The following is a 19125-nucleotide window of genomic DNA, read 5'->3' as shown; positions in this document are numbered from 1 at the left end:
CCTCTCCCCTTTTTTTTTTTTTGCTACTGAACCATTTATGGTATTTGAAAAGGAGAGTTTTATCTGAAAGTGGGATGGAATGATAGGGTGGTTATTCAGTCTTGCTTCATCGCAAAGAAAAAAGAAAAATATCTGTCTTCTCCTGTAAAATACTGTATACCAATAATCTGCTGCTTTACACACACCGTACAGGTAGGCACCCATCGTATTATAAAAAGTTGTGATTTAGGTATTAGTGTGATGGCACTATAAAAATACCAGAGGGTATGTCTACACTACCGAGTTTTTTTTTGAAAAACGGCTGTTTTTCTGACAAAACCTGAGTAACATCCACACTGCAATCGCATTCTTTCGAAAGAAAATTGAAAGAACAGAGGGGTTTTTCTGACATTGGTACTCCTCATTTTATGTGGAAGAAGCCTTTTTCCAAAATGTGTGTGTGAACACAGAGGAGGGAGTTCTTTCAAAAGAAGAGGCCTCCAGGAAAAAGCACAGGTACCCTGGTGGCCACTCCATCCATAGTAATCACAGCTGAAATGTGAGATAGCATCATGCTCTCTTTCAGAAGAAGTTTTTCTGAAAGATCTTTTCCATAAAAGCTTCTACCGAAAGAAGCCTGCAGTCTAGATATAGACTGACACACACTGATAGAGAAAAGGGACTTAGTGCCTGATAAATGTGCTGGATTAATATCTCCTGTAGGTGAAATAATCAATTTATCCACAAAATAAGCACAACAGAGATCATTTTACCTTTCCTCACATTACCCCATATAAGTGCCTCATCCCTGACATAATAGAAAGACACCTATAGATGTTGTTAAATCAGTTCTGTGCCTCTTTACTGAGGCTGAGTATAATTTCAAAGTTGCTCTAGTAACTAGGCATCTAAGTCCCATTTTCAAAAATGCCTTAGGCACGTAGGACCTTTACTGAAAGCAATAGGACTTAGACTCCTAACTCACATAAGTGCTTTTGAAAAATTTACCCAGCTATTAACTATGCCACTTAGTGCCAAATATAGTGGTAGCTTTGGAGATATTAACAAAAATAACAATGATGGGATCACCAATTCATTTCACATATTGGTAGGCCTCCCAGGTCTATTGGTTGTTAATAATATTCATGCACTTCCAACTTGGCCTGCTTTCAAACAGCTTGGGGGAATTGAAGGGTCCTATAATTCCATTACCAATTCTCTGACCATGGAAAATTCATGATTTTATTAATATACTAGCAGACTTACCCAGTGTTGCCTGGGTCCTTCAGGGCAGGGGGCTGTCAGTATGGGTGTGTGTGCAGGAATCAAGTCAGGGGGTGGGAGGATCAGGGTGAGAGGACTGGGGCATACAAGGATGCAGGAGTCAGGTAAGGGGGTGCCCACTAGCTTTTCCATGGAAGCGGCCCAGGGCAGTAGTAGCTGTGAACCCTACCTATTAGCTTGTCCTCAGGGGCCAGCAGGGAGTTCTCTCCCTCCCCCCCAACCTGACTGGGGGGTTTCTCTCCCTCCCCACCTAGTCTGGCCAGCCCAGGGTATGGGGAGGGGCTTTGCTCCCTTCCCCTTCCCTCCTCACTTAGGATGTGGGGCCTCTCTCCCTCCCCAGCACGGTCTGACCAGGGCAGAGGGCCCTCTCCCTCCCCTTGCCTCTCCCGAGGCAGTAGGGGCTGGCAGGGGTCATCTCCAGGGCAGGGAAGGCTCTGCTGGCCACTCCTTTGCTGGTGTGGCTGCCCCCATTGGTGATATTCATATCACATCCCTCAGAACAGCAGCCCCTCCCTTTGCATGTTATGGAAAACTGTCCCTTTCCTGGGTCTTCCAGTTCTTCTGGCACAACCAAATCTGATCTTGTTTTAAATTAGGAGATGGGGAAGCTGCATACCAAATTTAGTGGCTCTAATTTTGGAGGAGTTCTTGAATGAATGTATGCTCAGACTGACTCTAAAATATAGATGTGCCCAATGCTAACACGTGTTTTGAGATAAAAAAAATTAATTATCCATGTATAAAGGTCTAACAGACACAGAAACATTCTAGCAAAACATTTTTCCTTACCAGCTCAGAGAACTCATTATTGCCTAGGTCAAGTCTTTCCAGCTGCATCAGTTTGTGCATTGACCTGTAACAGACAAAAATAACAATAATAATAAAAAAAATCTAAGGTGAGAATTTTACTTTGAAATTTTATGCCTAATTCTTATACCAGAGTAAGACTCCAATATGGACATAGGCTTCAATAGAGTGTAATCACATTTACACCGATAAAAGAACTGAATCTATACAATTTGTTTAAGATTTAAGGCATATTACCTTAAATTCCTGAAGTAAAAAAAATCTTACTTCCATTAAAAAGATAACTACAAGGGACCAAATTAAGCCTGGATATAATTTTATTGATTTAAACTGAATCACTCCAAGAATTAATCTGACACAAGTATTTTAAAAAAATATAAAGTTGAGTTTATTTTCACAATTCTATTTAAGAATTTTTATTTATACAATCCCGCAAAATTAATTAGGGACTTTACAGAAAAAGTACAAAAACACAGTGTTTGCCCCAAAGAGTTTGGAGACACATTTCAGACATAATGCAATGTAACTAAAATTCATCCCTGAGCAGAGGAGCACCACAGAACCTACATAATAATGAATTTCCACTTAAACCCTATTTTGAGGGCTTATGTTGGCTTGAAGTAAAGCACAAGCCTCAGACTAGTGCTCTGCTCATGGGCAATTCTGGTCCTGCATATGTGTTACAAACTACAGGAGGAAATGAATTGAAAAAAGAAAAGAGATACCGTAATAACGTTACTAGATTACTCTTGTAATATACATTTACTCGTGGTGATCTGAAACTAATCTTTCATTCCTGCCATAATCAAACAGTTACACTGTAAAACAATATTGTGGATTTTTTCTGACTATCCTAAATAAAACAATATATACACTCAAGATAAACTCTAGAACACAATTTTAATTAAACAATTGGTAACTTGTATTAAAAATTGAAACTATTATATATTTAATGTAATTTGTTATTTCATAACAAAGAACAGAGTTTAATAGAGGAATTGTTGTCATTAGCCTTGTCTAAGAGATTAACTAAAATGATGAGACAAAACCTAAAGCATATACAGTGCTGTAACTTTATTAGTAATTTGCCAGATCCTAGATAAAACCCTGCTTTAATAGTGAAATAATATTCAATGCCAAATTTGTCTCTCTTATGTCAAAGTATTGTGGAAGCAACCTCATAATCTTAAATAGAAAGAGAGATGTTTTAATTGGATAAGGGATATAGGGCAAGAATGTAATATTCTTTAAGGATTTTATATCAGTTTCTTCTTTTTCTTTCTCATTGTCATTCCACACTAGAAAGTTTGAGAGATGTTTTTCTAGGGACCAATAGACAGCTGGTACATCAGTGAAATGGAGAAAAGTACTTAAAAATTACCAGATTTGACCAGATTGTTCTGCTACTCTGAGGGTGGACTGAGAAGTAGGAAAGCATAATGAGCTCCTCCGTCTTCAAGCTTCTGCTCCACTATAGGGCAAAATTGCAATAGGGCAGATATTTCTTCCCCAAGCAGTCCCTGGCATACAAAAGGGACATAGAGATCCCACACTTGTGTAGGAGAAACTTGCTGTACTCCTTTATAGAAGACTTCCTGCTCTAAGCTTCCTTCAAGGTGACAAAGCTTGCTGTCCACATTGCAGCAGTGTAGACATGGAATAGCAAAGCCCATCAAAGCAGTTCACCTTCTTTAGAATACCATAAAAATGCAATGAAAAATCAGGATTATGAGGCATGCAAGGTGTACCAATTTATGCCTCTTAATAATAAATCAATCACAGTGAGTATGATAAAGGGCTGCCTGTCATGAGAATTAATCACTATAGGGATTAATCACTATGTAACCATGAAAACTCACTTGACCACCTTGTAATTCAGTCAGTGAAGCTACAAATTATGAAAGGCAAGAATCTTACTTACAGGGAAATTCAAGATTTGAGTTCATTTGTCTTGGTCCTCCCCTACCCCTGGAAAAAAAACCCTACTCTTAAACTAATCCTTTACATTCCTGCTATGTATTACATTGCATTTCCCCTCTAGATACTGGTCACAAACATCACTAAAATGTATATTTAAATTAAATTATCTGAAATATCACAAAATCAGGAATTGAGAGTGACAAAAGGAATAAGAAAGCAATTAGCTTTCTTACACTACAGCACTAATTCGAACTCACTTAATTCAAATTAGTTAATTCGAACTAAGCTAATTCAAACTAGTGCATCTAGACCTAAAAACTAATTCGAATTAACATTTAGCTAATTCGAACTAGCATGTCCACATTGAGTGGACCCTGAACCGAAGTTAAGGCTGGCTGGAAGCACTGCCGGCAGGGCATCAGGTTAGGATTCAGAGCGTGGAGCTGCTGTCTCAGGCTAGCCGAGAGCTGTGCTTAAAAGGACCCAACCCCCATCCCAGACAGACAGTTCTCAGGATTCCCCGCTTGCTTGGCTAACTCCATGAGGGCCAGCAAAGCAGTCCTGACTTGTAGTGCCCTGAGTGTCTACACTCAGCACATCACAGCACTCGGCCATCAGCCCGGCTGCACTTGTCGCAGGCTGCCATCTGGGAGGGTCAATCAGGGGGCTGCAGGAGAGCTTCCACCCCGAGGAGCCGGCAGAGCCACCCCAGTCCTCCCCATTGGGGGCTCGTACCCCATTCCTCCCTCACCTCCTTCTACTTACCCCTTCCTAGCCCCACTTCCTGATGTAAAAAATAAAGGACATGTGTGTTCAAAAATATAAACTCTATTTAACAAAACTGGGGGTGAAATTAACCTCTGGGGAGACTGGGAAAAGGAGGTGGGAGAGGGGAAGAGAGAGGGTGGGAGAGGGAAGGGAGAAACCTGGGAGGAGGGAGCTGGAAAGGGGAAGCCAGAGGAAGAAGGAGGAAGGGAAATATAAAACTATGGTACACCATATCTTCAGTACTGTGTACAGATGTGATCTCCTCACCCCAGAAAAGATATTTTGACCTTGGAAAGGGTTCCGAAAAGGGCAATTAAAATGATCAGGAGTTTGGAACAGATCCCATATGAGGAGAGGCTAAAGTGACTGGGACTTTTCAGTTTGGAAAAGAGGAGACTGAGGGGGGATATGATAGAGGTCTATAAAATCATGAGTGGTGTGGAGAGGGTGCATAAAGAAAAGTTCTTCGTTAGTTCCCATAATAGAAGGACTAGAGGACACCAAATGAAATGAATGGGTAACAGACTTCAAACTAATAACAAAGTTCTTCTTCACAAAGCAAATAGTCAACCTGTAGAACTCCTTGCCGCAGGAGGCTGTGAAGGCTAGAACTATAACAGAGTTTAAAGAGAAGTTAGATAAAGTCATGGAGGTTGAGTCCATTGAGTGCTATTAGCCAGGGGGTAGGAACGGTGTCTCTGGCCTCTGTTTGTGGAAGGCTGGAGATGGATGGCACGAGACAAATGGCTTGGTCATTGTCTTTGGTCCATCCCCTCCGGGGTAGCTGGTGCTGGCCACTGTCTGCAGACAGGCTACTGGGCTGGATGGACCTTTGGTCTGACCCAATACAGCCGTTCTTATGTTCTTATGTTCTTAGCTCAGGGTCGGGGGTCTCACTGGACCACCTTGATTTTCATGAAAACCTGCTCCTGGGGTCGCATATGGCCTTTGGTGGCCAGGCTGGCAGCTATCCTGCCCTAGACGGCCACTTTCCTGTGCCTAGTGCGGAGGTCGTGGACGTTGGAGGCCTCCCCCCAAACCTGGATGAGGTCCACGATTTCCGCACTAGACCAGGCGGGCGCCCACCTCTTGCGGCCCCGGGCAGGCTCCTGGGGCTCTAAACTGAGATAGCTCATCTACATTAGGGAAGCCTGCCTCAGATTAATTTTGAGGCTTCTCTGTAGTGTAGCCATGCTATTTCAAAATAAGCTATTTCAGAGTATTTGTTTTAGAATATCTTATTTCGAAATAAGCGTGCAGTGTAGACACACTCCAAGAGAATAGAAAAGGTCCACAGAAGGATAAGAAGGATGTTAAATACCCAAGCTGCTTCCATTGTCACAACAACCACACAGCTGCTTTAGTGAATCTCGCTATCTCTGGTTGGAATAGTACCTTCCAGATTGCAGTGTAAAGCTACCCAATGGGGTCAGAAAGGAGTTTAGAGGAGAAAGGACAGTTACCCCACACATAAACTGACTCTTAAAGCCATCTGAATTACACTAGCAACAAATATGTCCCAAGATACTTAAAGGAATATGTATCTGGTGAAAGTAGGAGTAGGGATGTTAGGAAGCAAGGAAAAAGTTAATTGCATAGTTGACAGAAATTCTATTGACTACACAATTAGTTGAAAAGGGAAGATTTACCTCTGGGAGTTACTCCCGCTGTGGCTCTGCAGTTTCAATATTGTAAAAGTTGGGTGGGCAGGCCGTCTGGCTTGTACTACATTAAACTGCAGAGCCACAGTGGGGGTAGCTCCTGGACCCGGTACAAGATGGGACTGAGCTGGGTTTGTTCAGTCCGGATTCGCACTAGGTCCAGCAGCCCCTGTTCACAGCTAGCCCCAGCAGCAACTCCTGCTTCCCCCCCTCCTTGCTGCCTCTGATACACAGGCAGAAATTGGGGCGGGGGGAAATGAAAGAATGCGAGTAGTTGAGTAGTTGACTACTTGCATACATCCCTATTCAGGAGATCAAAGGCCTTAAGACCTGGAAAAAGGGACGATTGACTGACTGGGGATGTCGGATACTTTATTTGTGATTCTGTAATTTACTCTGCAGGCAGAAAAGAAACTTGGACAGGAAGTGTGTGTGCGTGGGGGGCAGATGGGTAGGTTATGGATTGGAGCGTGGTGGAGAAGATGGGCCTGGGATCCCCCACGTAGACCTAAAAGACAAGAAACCAACAGAAGCCTTTACCTTAGTAGAAAGTCAGGTTTGGGAAGACCTTGACTGTTCAAGGGTCCAATCCTAAGACCCAATATTAAGGTAAGCCCTGAAGTCCTTCGAGAAGTTGAAGGACAGGATTATAATTGAAAAGGGGAACCTACCTGCTTGTACCCCTGCCAGACTCCTAGACAGCACTGGTGGGGAATTTTAACCTTTTACAGACCCATGAAATCACCAATACCTCTCATGATAACAATAGCACTAAAATGGAACAAAACACATCTGCTCCCCATAGGTCAGGAGTGAGGAACCTTAGGCCTGGGGGCTGGATGCGGCCCTTGGCTTGCCTGGGTCTGGCCCCCGAGGCTTGGGGCTCCCCCCAGTAGACACAAAATCTACTAGCCTGGGACCCTTAGGCTCTGATGTGCCAGGGGAATGTAGGGAGTATCTTTCTGCTCCTCAGTCGGGGTCACATCACTGAGAATTTGTTTTGCTTCTCACTTGTGTGAGGCCCCCCGACTGATTTTTCTTGGCTCAGTGGTCCTCAACCCAAAAAAGGTTCTCCACCGCTGCCATAGGCATTCACAACCGTATCTTCTTATTCAATGACAAGTATGCATTTTACTACTTCTGACTCCTCTAGTCCTGCAGCATCATTGCAGCTCATTTACTTACTTAAAAATCATCAATGAAACAGTTTGCCAAGTTCTGATCAGTTACACAAGTGCAAACTCATTAAAAGTAATAATGTTGCATGGTATAACTAGGGGCAGATTTTGGTCTGTGGATATTATTAGTGCATTCTGTAGGACAGCATGTAGAAAAAACACATTTTCACTTATAAATTGAGCACATTTGTTACAGAAGACAAAGAATGGAACTCAAAAGTACTGTTCTTACACAGTGACTTTTCAGCATAGACCAGCAATTTCAATTGATACGTACTAGTCCAATCATGGAGAGCATCGATACAGGTTTGTATGTATTTTTGCAATGCTTGCTAGCACCATAACACACATTTCGCTCCTTAGCCTCTAATGGAAAAAAAGAAAACAACTAATTTTAAACCAAAGTTTACTCCCATCCCACAAAAACATAAGGTATGTCTACACTGCACAGCTATTTAAAAATAAGCTACTCTAGAACAGATTTTTCTAGAATAGCTTATTTTGAAATAGTACATCTACAGTGCAGGGGAACCTCAAAATTAGTCCGAGGCAAGCTTCCCTAATGTAGACGTGCTATCTCCTTTAGAGCCCCAGGAGACACTGGGGAGAAATAACTTAGAATGGCCCTGGAGAGGGTCTATTTCAAAATAGGAGCAGTGGAGCATTTACACACACCTTATTTTGAAATAGCTATTCTGGAAAATGTGTTATTCCTGATAGAATGGGGTTTACAGAATGGGGTTTACAGATTATGAAAGAAGCCATCCGTTATTTTGAAATTTTGAAATAACAGAATGGCTGTGTGGACAGTCACATTGTTATTTCAAAATAACACGAGTTATCTCAAAATAATGGTGGAGTGTAGACACACCCCTGGTATTATTTCATTGTCTATTACTGATTCTTATATTAGTTACTGAATAATAGCAGTGCAACTCAGGCACATTTTGCATGCATTCAGAGTTAGATTAGTAAGGCCATGCCCCATCACCATCTGTGACGTTGAGACTAGGGAAACCTACATTGTGGCTCTTGAGCCCCTTTGGTGCAGGCACTAGAAGTAGCTCCTCTCAACAAGCGATACTGAGAAGTAGACAGATGTGGAGCTGGGACATAACTCTCACATTCACTCCGGCCCTGATCAAGATACCAGCCATACCTGCTTTCTGGTTCGGTGCTAGAGTGGAAGTAAACTATGTATTTTTTTTAGGGACTGTTTGCTTACTTACTGCAGCCCCAGGAAAGGAGGTAGAAAGTGAGGAACTGTAGTTCTAGTATGCATCATATCCTAACATTTGTGTGACTAACTCTTTCACATTTCTAGAGAAATACAAACAAATATTCCAATTCTACACAAAGCCAAATTAATTTAATTTTTTAAATTAATGGGCAGTCACACAGACCATGGTGAACTAATAAAGATCATACTTGAACTATTAATGAATTCAAGAGATAGACTAAGGTTTCAACCTTCATAATCTCTCCAAAGTTCAGACCACCACAGAGAGCCACAGGTTTCTCACTGGGTTGAGAGCTGGTTCTAAACTTTTGGAGTATTTAGTTCTGGACTTTTGGTATTAGCCAATTTATATTTCTTTCTTTTAAAATATATTTTCAAAAATGAATAAATATGATATGCTACCTGACATCTAATACAATAAATATAGAAATGTTTAGAATAATTCAGATCTACAAATTTAAGTGGTATAATCATCTAGATGGGGCTCCATTAGAAACTTGTATAAGGGGGTCTCAAACTTACAGCCTGCGGGCCATCCCTAGCTGGAGTAATAGCGCAATCTGGCCTGGGAGTTCCAGTGGGTGGGTGGGGCTGTTTGTTACCATTCTCCAAGCCCCACCTCTTCCTGCCATCAGCCTATCCTCTCCCTCCGAGCATGCAACTCCCGCCGAGCATGCAGCTTTGGGGATTATGGAGGGCCTGGCATGGCACAGCAACAGCGGTCAGGCTCTCTGCATTCCCACAGTGGCAAGAGCGGCAGGGAAGTGAAGCACAGCAGTACGAGTGTGCCTGCTGAGTGTTCTCCACTTTGCTGCAGCCCTGGCCACTATGGTGAGGGGAGTGTGTGCTGTGGTTGCACTGAGGTAGCATCCTTTGGGACTGGGTTGCCATTGGGGAAGAAGGCGATTGCGGGGCAGGGTTTGGGGAATAGTAACAGACAGCTCTTTTCCCAACCACTGGGACTCTGAGACTGAATTGTGCAATTACTCCAGATGGGGATGGCCCTCCAGTCGGGAGTTAGAGACTCCTGTTGTATTAAGTATTTCTAATGGGTATAACTGTTCTCACTTTGATGTTTAAATGAAAATCAAGATGGTATTCTTCATTGTGTTTCCCTTCTGACAGAATGTGCTATTTAACTCCGGCTAACAACAGTGGATGTGCCCATTATTTTATACTACACTGGAAATTACCCTTAAAAGATTACAGATGGCTACACTGGAAAAGTACAGAATGACAAAAGTCATAGTGGATAGCACACTATACTGTCAATGTTTTTCACACTAATTATGTGAGAAGTGAATTCTGTAATCAATGATGTTACAACTCAAGTATGGAAGCTACTTGACTTTGTGCTGAAAATCAGATTGAAAATATTGATATGCATTTATTAAAATGAAACTTTACCTCATGTTTAAGTTCTTCTAAAATACAAATATGAGAACTCTAATTATTTCATAGAAAGTTTTTTTTTATAAATACTATTCCTTTGTAGTAGAATGCAACATTCACATACAAATAATAAATCGGTTTTCTTTGAAGAGGATGGTAAGGTGAGAAACAAACAGACAAGCAAATGTTCAACTATCAGGTTTAAGAAAATAAACAGATACTATGGTTAACCTGTTGTTTCCAGCATTCAACATAACTTCAAGCTTCATAGAATCATAGAATATTAGGACTGAAAGGGACCTCGAGAGGTCATCAAGTCCAGTCCCCTGCCCCCATGGCAGGACCAAATACTGTCTAGACCATCCCTGATAGACATTTATCTAATCTACTCTTAAATATCTCCAGAGATGGGGATTCCACAACCTCCCTGGGCAATTTATTTCAGTGTTTGACTGGCCTGACAGTTAGGAACTTTTTCTTAATGACCAACCTAAACTTCTCTCGCTGTAGTTTAAGACCATTGCTTCTTGTTCTATCCTCAGAGGCCAAGATGAACAAGTTTTCTCCCTCCTCCTTATGACACCCTTTTAGATACCTGAAAACGGCTATCATGTCCCCCCTCAGTCTTCTCTTTTCTAAACTAAACAAACCCAGTTCTTTCAGCCTTCCTTGATATGTCATGTTCTCTAGACATTTAATCATTCTTGTTACTCTTCTCTGGACCCTCTCCAATTTCTCCACATCTTTCTTGAAATGCGGTGGACACAGGACTCCAACTGAGACCTAACCAGAGCAGAGTAGAGCGGAATAATGACTTCTCATGTCTTGCTCACAACACACCTGTTAATGCATCCCAGAATCATATTTGCTTTTTTTGCAACAGCATGACACTGCTGACTCATATTCAGCTTGTGGTCCACTATAACCCATAGATTCCTTTCTACATTAGGGTCATTAATTTAAGTCAGGATATGAACAATTCTGATACAACTATGCACGTATTATTATTATGTGTACTACCACAATACCTATGAACCCTCGTCATAGATGAGGATCCCATTGTATTAACTGATGCGTAAACAGGCACCTGAAACCAGGCAAATGACTCTAATGTACAGTAATTAATGTTTTACAGTGAGAAGTAAAACATTAGTACCAAATTAGTAACTCACCCTGCATGTAATATTACCTGAATATCTCATAAACCTTCACATTACACTTATAGCATAATATAGAAATTACAGCATTTTCAAACTTAGGAGGACTTAAATAAGATAAAGTAATTGATACAAGACAAATTACACCATTTGTTTGTAAGCCTCAATGAATAAGTCACATCCTGCTGTCCTTTGACTCTGGTGCTATTGGAATTTTCACCAGAACAAAGGATTGTAGGACTTGTCCCTATATTATTAAATGATATTAACTGATCCATTTCTACTCATTTTCTTTAACTTCTGTCTTCCATATTTTTTTTTCTAAATGTCCATTATTCCCTGACTGTTTTTCTTCATTTCCAAATTAGTAAAATCTCATTTACCCTCTCTTATAAAAACACATTAGGGAACTTTTAATGTGCACAAGGAGGATCTGCTAGGACAAATTAATGAGCAACACATTCATGCACTTTAGAAATCGCCCTCGACTACATATTGTTCCCCACCTTCCAACTCATCCCTTAATAATGCTTTGTTATAAAAATGTATATTAGTTAAAAATGCAACAGATTTAAAACCAGGAAGACTTTTCCATATTAAACATTTAATAGATAAGGTTATTTTTAACAAGAAGAGTAATTCAAACAGATAAAGGCATGAAAAGGTATTGAAATCACTTTAATTAAATGAGTGCTTTAAATCCCCTCACCAAATGTATTTTGTACCACAGCTTTACCAATAAAATTCCAGGTTAAAAAGGCATTCCTCCTTCCTCTCTTGACTTTTCACTGTATTGCATTTCTGACTAGAACATGTCTTGTAAAATCTAACAGAAATCCACAAATCCAGGAAAAGGAAACTCAGTTAAATAAAGAGAAAAATATGAAAACAATGAATTAATACTAGTTCTTGATAACAATTATCTTTCTGATGAGTTGCAACTTCTTATACTCAACTACCTAATGGTTTTTCTAAACTAGAAAATTTGCACCAGTGTACCTAAATCAATTTATGATTGATCTAGTTGTACCAATTCACACTCTTAATATAGTTCTGTTTAAGCCAGTTTAGTTCAATCAGAATTTAATCACTGGTTAGAGTGGTGCAAGTTTTCAATACTGCATACAATTACTAGGGATAGTATTAGTACCATGAGGAATCCCATTGTTACCAATGTAACTCCTCCTCATAGACTAGTATAAGTAGCCTAGGAGAAAGAGACTAAAAAACTTGAATTAGTTTCTGAATAATAATTACATTTAATTCTCTAGCATCTTGCCAACTATTCCTTTGTGGATGGGAATATCTCGTATAAATCACATGAAAAAGCAATAAGGTACTGTACAAGCTCCCACAATGACCTCAGATATGATGAAAAGAACTTCTGTGAATTTTGGAAGTTATTTTAAACACCTTCCCTAAAACACCTTTCATTTCTTAATATATACAAAGGCTTTTATTTCCCTAGAAACATACTTCAAAATGTAAAATTAGCATTCCACACATACAGTCATTTACACTACTTGGTAACATGATGCCTTCATTTGCCATTTCAGTTTTTCAGCAATATTATACATGTACATACATTATTTAATACAATGCTTCACATGTGAAAAGAGAAAAAGCTTGGTTTTTAAGTTTTCAGTTGACAGTTAAAATTACATTCTAATATAAAATTTTGTTGCTCACAGAGGTAATTATTACCTGTACCTTTACCATTCAATACTTAAGGAATCAAAAACTGTCACTGATTATGCTCCATCATGCCCTATAGTGATAACAAATGCTCCAAGGAAAAATACATGTATCAGTCAGTACGTCTACACTGCCATGCTATTTCAGGATACTTTCGGTGTCCTGAAATAGCTAGTCTGCCTCTCGACAGTGTGCCCATTATTTCAAAATAGCTTTCTAAATATTCCAACATCCTTGTTAACCTCGTTCCACTAGGATTAAGAGACATTGCAGAATAGTAGATTATTTTGAAATTTGGCGCTGTGTGCATAAGCTGTAAGCTATTTCGAAACACACTCAAAATAAGCTATGCAACTTGCATAGCTTATTTAGAGCTAAGGGTGCAGGGTAGAAGAACACTTAGACTATGTCTACACTTAGGGTGGGTTCTTGTAGAAGAACGGCCGTTCTTTCGCAGAGCATCCACGCTGCCTTCCCGCTCTTGCGCAAGATTTACAGTAAAGCGTGGTAAGAGAAGGCTTCTTCTGCAAGAGCTACGCTTTTGTCTAACAAGTGTAAGCTCTCTTGTGCAAGAAGGTAGTATGGATGCGTGGCAAGGGTTTCTTGCGCAAGTAAGCTCCATGGCTAAAATGGCCATCAGAGCTTTCTTGTGCAAGAGAGCGTCCACACTGCCATGGATGCTTTTGCGCAAAAGCACATGGCAGTGTGGACATGTTCCTGTACAAGAGTTCTTACACAAGAACCCTTGCGCAAGATGTTCTTGTGCAAGAATCCGCCAGTGTAGACATAGCCTCAGAGAATACCTGACAACTTGGTACTAACAAATGAATAGCAATATGCTATTCTAATTTTTTTAAAATATATTTTTAACACTGAAACTCTTCTTGAATAAGATAAATTTGATACTTTAAGGCACAATTAATTCTACAACCTAGTTCTGTAAAAATATATATTAAACAAAATCTATGTTTATTGCATTATTTCTATCTTGCAAACAAAGAGGTCTTTGAAAATTTGTTTGTTTTCTAGAACTTTAACGTCTGCATAAAGTACTGTAAAATGTGCTAAAAATATACTATTAAAGCAATATTTTGCATAATTAGTGGTGACCATAGGCAAGCAAACCACATAAGAATTATAGATATTTTAGAGATGACATGAAAATTTCCACTGGTTTATAATATATATAAATATACTGCACAATGCTGTATAGTTATTTAATTGCACCTAATGTAATTTATATGACATTTATTGTACTTTGCAATATTTACAAGTTATTTTATATAGTCATTGTATATCCCTTCTAAGAAGAATTAATCAATTTCTAATGAGGGTTACTACAACAAAGTTGGCATTGTAAAGGGCACTCAGAACTCATCCTTAGTTTAATACCGATTGCTCAGAAGAGCTCTTGTGCAATTACTGAGATTTAAACTGTATTCAAAGGTTTTAATAAGGTTTTTGACATAAATATTTATCTATATTGCACTAAATTTAAAGAATCTATTCTTCCATTTGTATATAAGGGTAAGATTTATACACAGAGGGCCTGACCCTATACTTCTGCAGTCAAGGGAAGTTTTTCCATCAACTTCAATTGCAGAGGATCAAGTGTGTCACTCCTATATATATCAATCAGAGGGAAAGCAGACTTCTGTAAAATTGACACTATATGAAAAACTAAATAAATTAGGATTTCAGAATGCTCATTTTACAGTTGATGAAATACCTGCAATTATTACAGTGATATTACATTCCATAAATTATGACTCAAGTGGTAGAAGTCAGTGACATTAAACATAAAATTATATTCTAAACATAAATCATTTTTAGTACAGCCTCCCCTTTTAATGTTTATTCGGAATGTCTTTGTAAGGTTGCAAGTAGCTGTCATACTCCAAACATTTTAAATAAGCTGAAAACCTGGTCCATATTTACATTTTATAGAAATACAAACATCCAAATTATTGGCCAAATCCTGGTCACCTTATTCATAATGAATATTTCCAAGGTCTTAAAATGGTGATTATGGCAAAGGATTTGACCCTTAGAATGCACCCTTTTCACCAGATTCAAGTTTTTTTTCACATACAAAGCATTATATATATTCAAAAAACAACAGACTATAAATGCAGTAAAATCATGAATGAAAATCAATATGAGGAAAACTTACATTTATGTGGTAATAAATATAATGTAATTGCCATGGAACTAATGCATACCTACTCTATATTGTCATTTTTGTTATGTGAAATATAGGAAATTAGGAGATGACATACACTAATTTTCCTGTTCAGCTGGATACAAGGTGAAATTTTTGTGCTAGATTGTGATAAATGGAAGACATTATTGCATGAAAAATGAAAAGCAACCAAAACCAACAATGTTGCCTTTATTTCTAAAATCCTGATGTATTATTTCCAAATAATATTTAAGTTGTTTTCATACCATCCCTATATACAGTAACCTACATTTTAAGTTGGTAATGCTCCCACAATCTAAAATACATTGGCTTCAGGTCTTTGCACTTTAAAATTTACTATGTAACTTCATAATTCTCTCATGATACAATTTTGAATTTACTTTGTAAATCCTGCAATTTAGCTTACTTTTCCCTTTGCATTGTGGCTATATTTTAACTAGTACTAATGAAAATGTTACTATGGGCACTCAGTAAAACCCATACATCAGTTTATTCACATAGCAAGTAATGAATTACAGTGAAATCTTTGTTATCCGGCACACTGTTAATCAGAAAACTTTGTTAACTGGCATTGCCCCCAGCTACAATACTGTCACATCTTCAGGTGCACAGGTCTGGCTTGGTTTACCATGATTGGCTTAACAATTTTTATTTAAGAAGTACTAATTATCTTTAACTCAAAATAGAAATGTGAGACCAGTTGTCTCACATTACAAAACTACCAATATTAAAAACTTGTGTTTTACTATTATTGTCCATTGGTTTTTCCTAGGTTGATGGAACCCTCAGATAACTGGAATTTTTAGATAACCAGAACATCCTAATCCCCGAGCGCGCCAGATAACACAGGTTTAACTATACATGTGAAGTCAGTATCAGCTATAAAATACAGCTGAAGACAATATGTATCTTTTATACCACTGATTTTCAACCTGTGGTCCACAGACCCCTGGGATCCATGTCTAAGGGATCTGGAAAAGCTTGTTATTACTATAAAACAGTGGTATTATGCCTAAGATTTCCAAAGACATCTGCACCTTCATATTATAGGAGTCCACAAATGAAAAATGGTTCAAACCACTGATTTATACAGTATAAGATGGTATATGAACTGCGTAAAGCAAAGCTGTGTGTAAATTAAAGCATTATACATTATAGAATATGTATTTTCTGGACTTCACAGATAATCCAATATCTTTAATTAATTTTTTTGCATTATTATTCACAAAGAGATAGCTACCACAAAAAGTGATAATATAACACCCATTTCGATTTAGGTAAATTTGAAAACTCAGGAATTTGTACTCTGAAATAAAAATCAACTGAGAATTAATAAATGTCATTATCATAATACTTATGAAATATTAAAGTAAGTGATTGGTCTCTGAAGACTTTAAATAACTGTAGAAGTTCTCATACTGAGTTAAGGAACTGTCCTCCAACATTAAGTTTGCATTGGTCTCTTACGGGCCTTAGAATTATTCTTATTAAAAATATTATTTCTTAGGTTTACACAATCAGTGAGGCATAATGGCTGCTTGGCTGCATGTCAATTAGGAATTTTAATCTGCAAAATGCATGGCTGTGCACCAACATGTCGCAGAGGTTTGGCCAACTGCATAATTAAGCAGAGATTCAAATAAGGAAAGAGGGATTTTCCCTTTTAAACCACATAGGAAAACTATACAACATTTAGTAGAGAGCAAATATTTTGCACAATATTTAGCAATAAAGAGGCAGCCTCCATCTGCATGTAGTATACCAAAACGGTTTGGTTTCATAGTATAGTGCGGGAGAACTACCTCAACACAGTCTACTCGTACTGATGCTCCTGATGCTGCCATTTCTGGTGCCCGAAAAGCTTCTGCCTCCACTTCCTCTGCTGTTCGTGCCACTGTACACTCTCAGGCGATGGGGCAAAGGGCACACTCTGGATCTTCAAATGCTAAGATGAGAAAAATCAATTTCAATGCCCAAAAGATGGAACTGCTGGTGTAGAAGGTGACTAAACACTAGTATTTGGCCTATGGCACTGGAATCTTGAGAGTCCTAATCTAATTCAGTAAATAAAGGGTTTTGAAACAAGTTGTTCTACTTTTCCTAGGGTATCACAGACACAAGATTCTACAAATAGTAAATGGAAAGTGCTTTTCCCTTGTAATGATTGGAGTGAAAATGCATGCATCTCTGATTGTCAAGAAAAAAAATGTTTAGTATGTAAAAAAAAGTTTCAAAAAAGATTACCCCCGAGATAAAATTTCCTCTCAATATATGCAGCTAAAATTACTGTTAGTTTTATTTACAGCAGAATTGAATCTGAGCTTCAAAAGAAGGATCTTAATTTGGTTGCAGGTTTTGAACCCTACTGAATTTAGGGACAAGTCGGATCCAAGATTTTGCTTTGGTCCATTATACTGGGAGGCCCAACTGCACAATTTTGACCTATATTACATTTGAGTTTCTTCCCCTCTACTTCTTAATTTGTTAGGAAAGAATAATTGGATACAGGTTTCCAGTTCAAGTACGTCTCTATTTAACTGATTAAGAGAGTACAGAATACATCCCCATTATATAAGAAGTTCTCTACTCTCTCAGATTTCTCTTTCAATATTCTTTATTTTGTTTTTCAAAATTTCCCATTCCCCCCTTCTTTTTACTTTACACTTTCCTTTCTGGATTTCTGCACCTTCTTCCTTCACAATGTGACTTGCATGCTCCCTTTCCCTCCCCCCCCCCCCAAAAAAAAATCAAGACTGGAAAATATATTGCTATCCTTTTTTTTTCAGTCCAAATTACAGGAAAATCAGCCTTACATGATATCCAAATCTTCTCAGAATGTGCCCCATGGGGTTTGAGCTCATACAGAGATATTTCTTGTGTTTCCGCAGAAGGAAGCCATGTGCTCACTACCCTCAATGAATAAGTAAGCTATGTAATATAGTACCAGCAGCTTTCTACAGGACAGCATGTTGAACAGGACTTTTTCAGATAGTAAGTAGCACTTATTTACTACACCCTAGGTGGTGGCAAAAAGGGCCATGATAGAATAGCATGTCTGAGTGCACATCAAAGCCCAAGTAAAGATATTCTTTATGTTGTACTTCCAAACATGGTAAAAAAGCCAACACATCTAGACAAGGATTAACTGCTTTTACAGAGTTCACTTATATTAGCAGCTAGATAAATCCTCGTATCTTTAGTCCACCTGATTCAGCCATCTGAATCAGATTTGGGAAGGGTTTTTTCCTAACCAGTAGTTCCAATAACTCCATATTATTTAGGGGATCACTAATTCCTTAATTTCACAGATAGTATTGGCTCTGGAGAGTGCCTATATCACTATTATCAGTAAAATAAATTCTATAGTCATGCATCAAACCTAGGGTCACTTGCAACTGAACTCTTGGTAGCTTCGCTCAGCCAACTCTGTTGCATAGTTATTTGATAAATATTTTTCTGATTTTACGTGGTCTCTAATATATTTGAGAGGTTATCATCTCAGTATCTTGTAACAATTTTTTCCTGAATGCTTAATTCAAGTAAGATGTCATAAACTAACTAAAGGCAAAACCTTGAAAAAAAATCCCTATTTCATTTCCAACCATTTATATGCATCTGCTAAAAAGTTATCACCAGCTCTTTACTCTGTAACCTCAGATTCTGGGCTGCTGATTGATGCAAACTGTGAGTGTGTGCATTTCCCTTTTGCGTATAGTGCCCTTTCAAGAGACTTTTCTATATCTGGCCCTACTGCAGGTATAGGCAATAAGAAATAAGCAAGAGCCTTTGAGATTATTTTTTAAATTGAGTCCACAGTGGAAAGTGTTTTGAGTGTTTCTCT

The 19125-nt window shown here is 38.6% G+C and overlaps 1 protein-coding gene across 2 annotated transcripts in view; it reads right to left on the bottom strand.

Moving 5' to 3' along the window:
- The window catches only part of LRRC7 (leucine rich repeat containing 7), a 399545-nt gene that overhangs the window by 156035 nt on the left and 224385 nt on the right, over positions 1–19125 (bottom strand). Inside the window, exon 8 of one of the 2 annotated variants that reach the window (XM_075936231.1) lies at positions 2053–2116. In XM_075936231.1, the coding sequence (XP_075792346.1) occupies positions 2053–2116 (64 nt within the window). Of the gene's footprint in view, positions 1–2052; positions 2117–16963; positions 17230–19125 lie in introns of those variants that run through there. The other variant, XM_075936230.1, reaches the window with a different exon arrangement.

Source organism: Pelodiscus sinensis, chromosome 9, assembly GCF_049634645.1.
Source record: "Pelodiscus sinensis isolate JC-2024 chromosome 9, ASM4963464v1, whole genome shotgun sequence".
Classification (NCBI taxonomy): domain Eukaryota; kingdom Metazoa; phylum Chordata; order Testudines; family Trionychidae; genus Pelodiscus; species Pelodiscus sinensis.
Note: the sequence above shows the minus strand (reverse complement) of the source record. Positions and strands in the feature narration are given on the sequence as shown.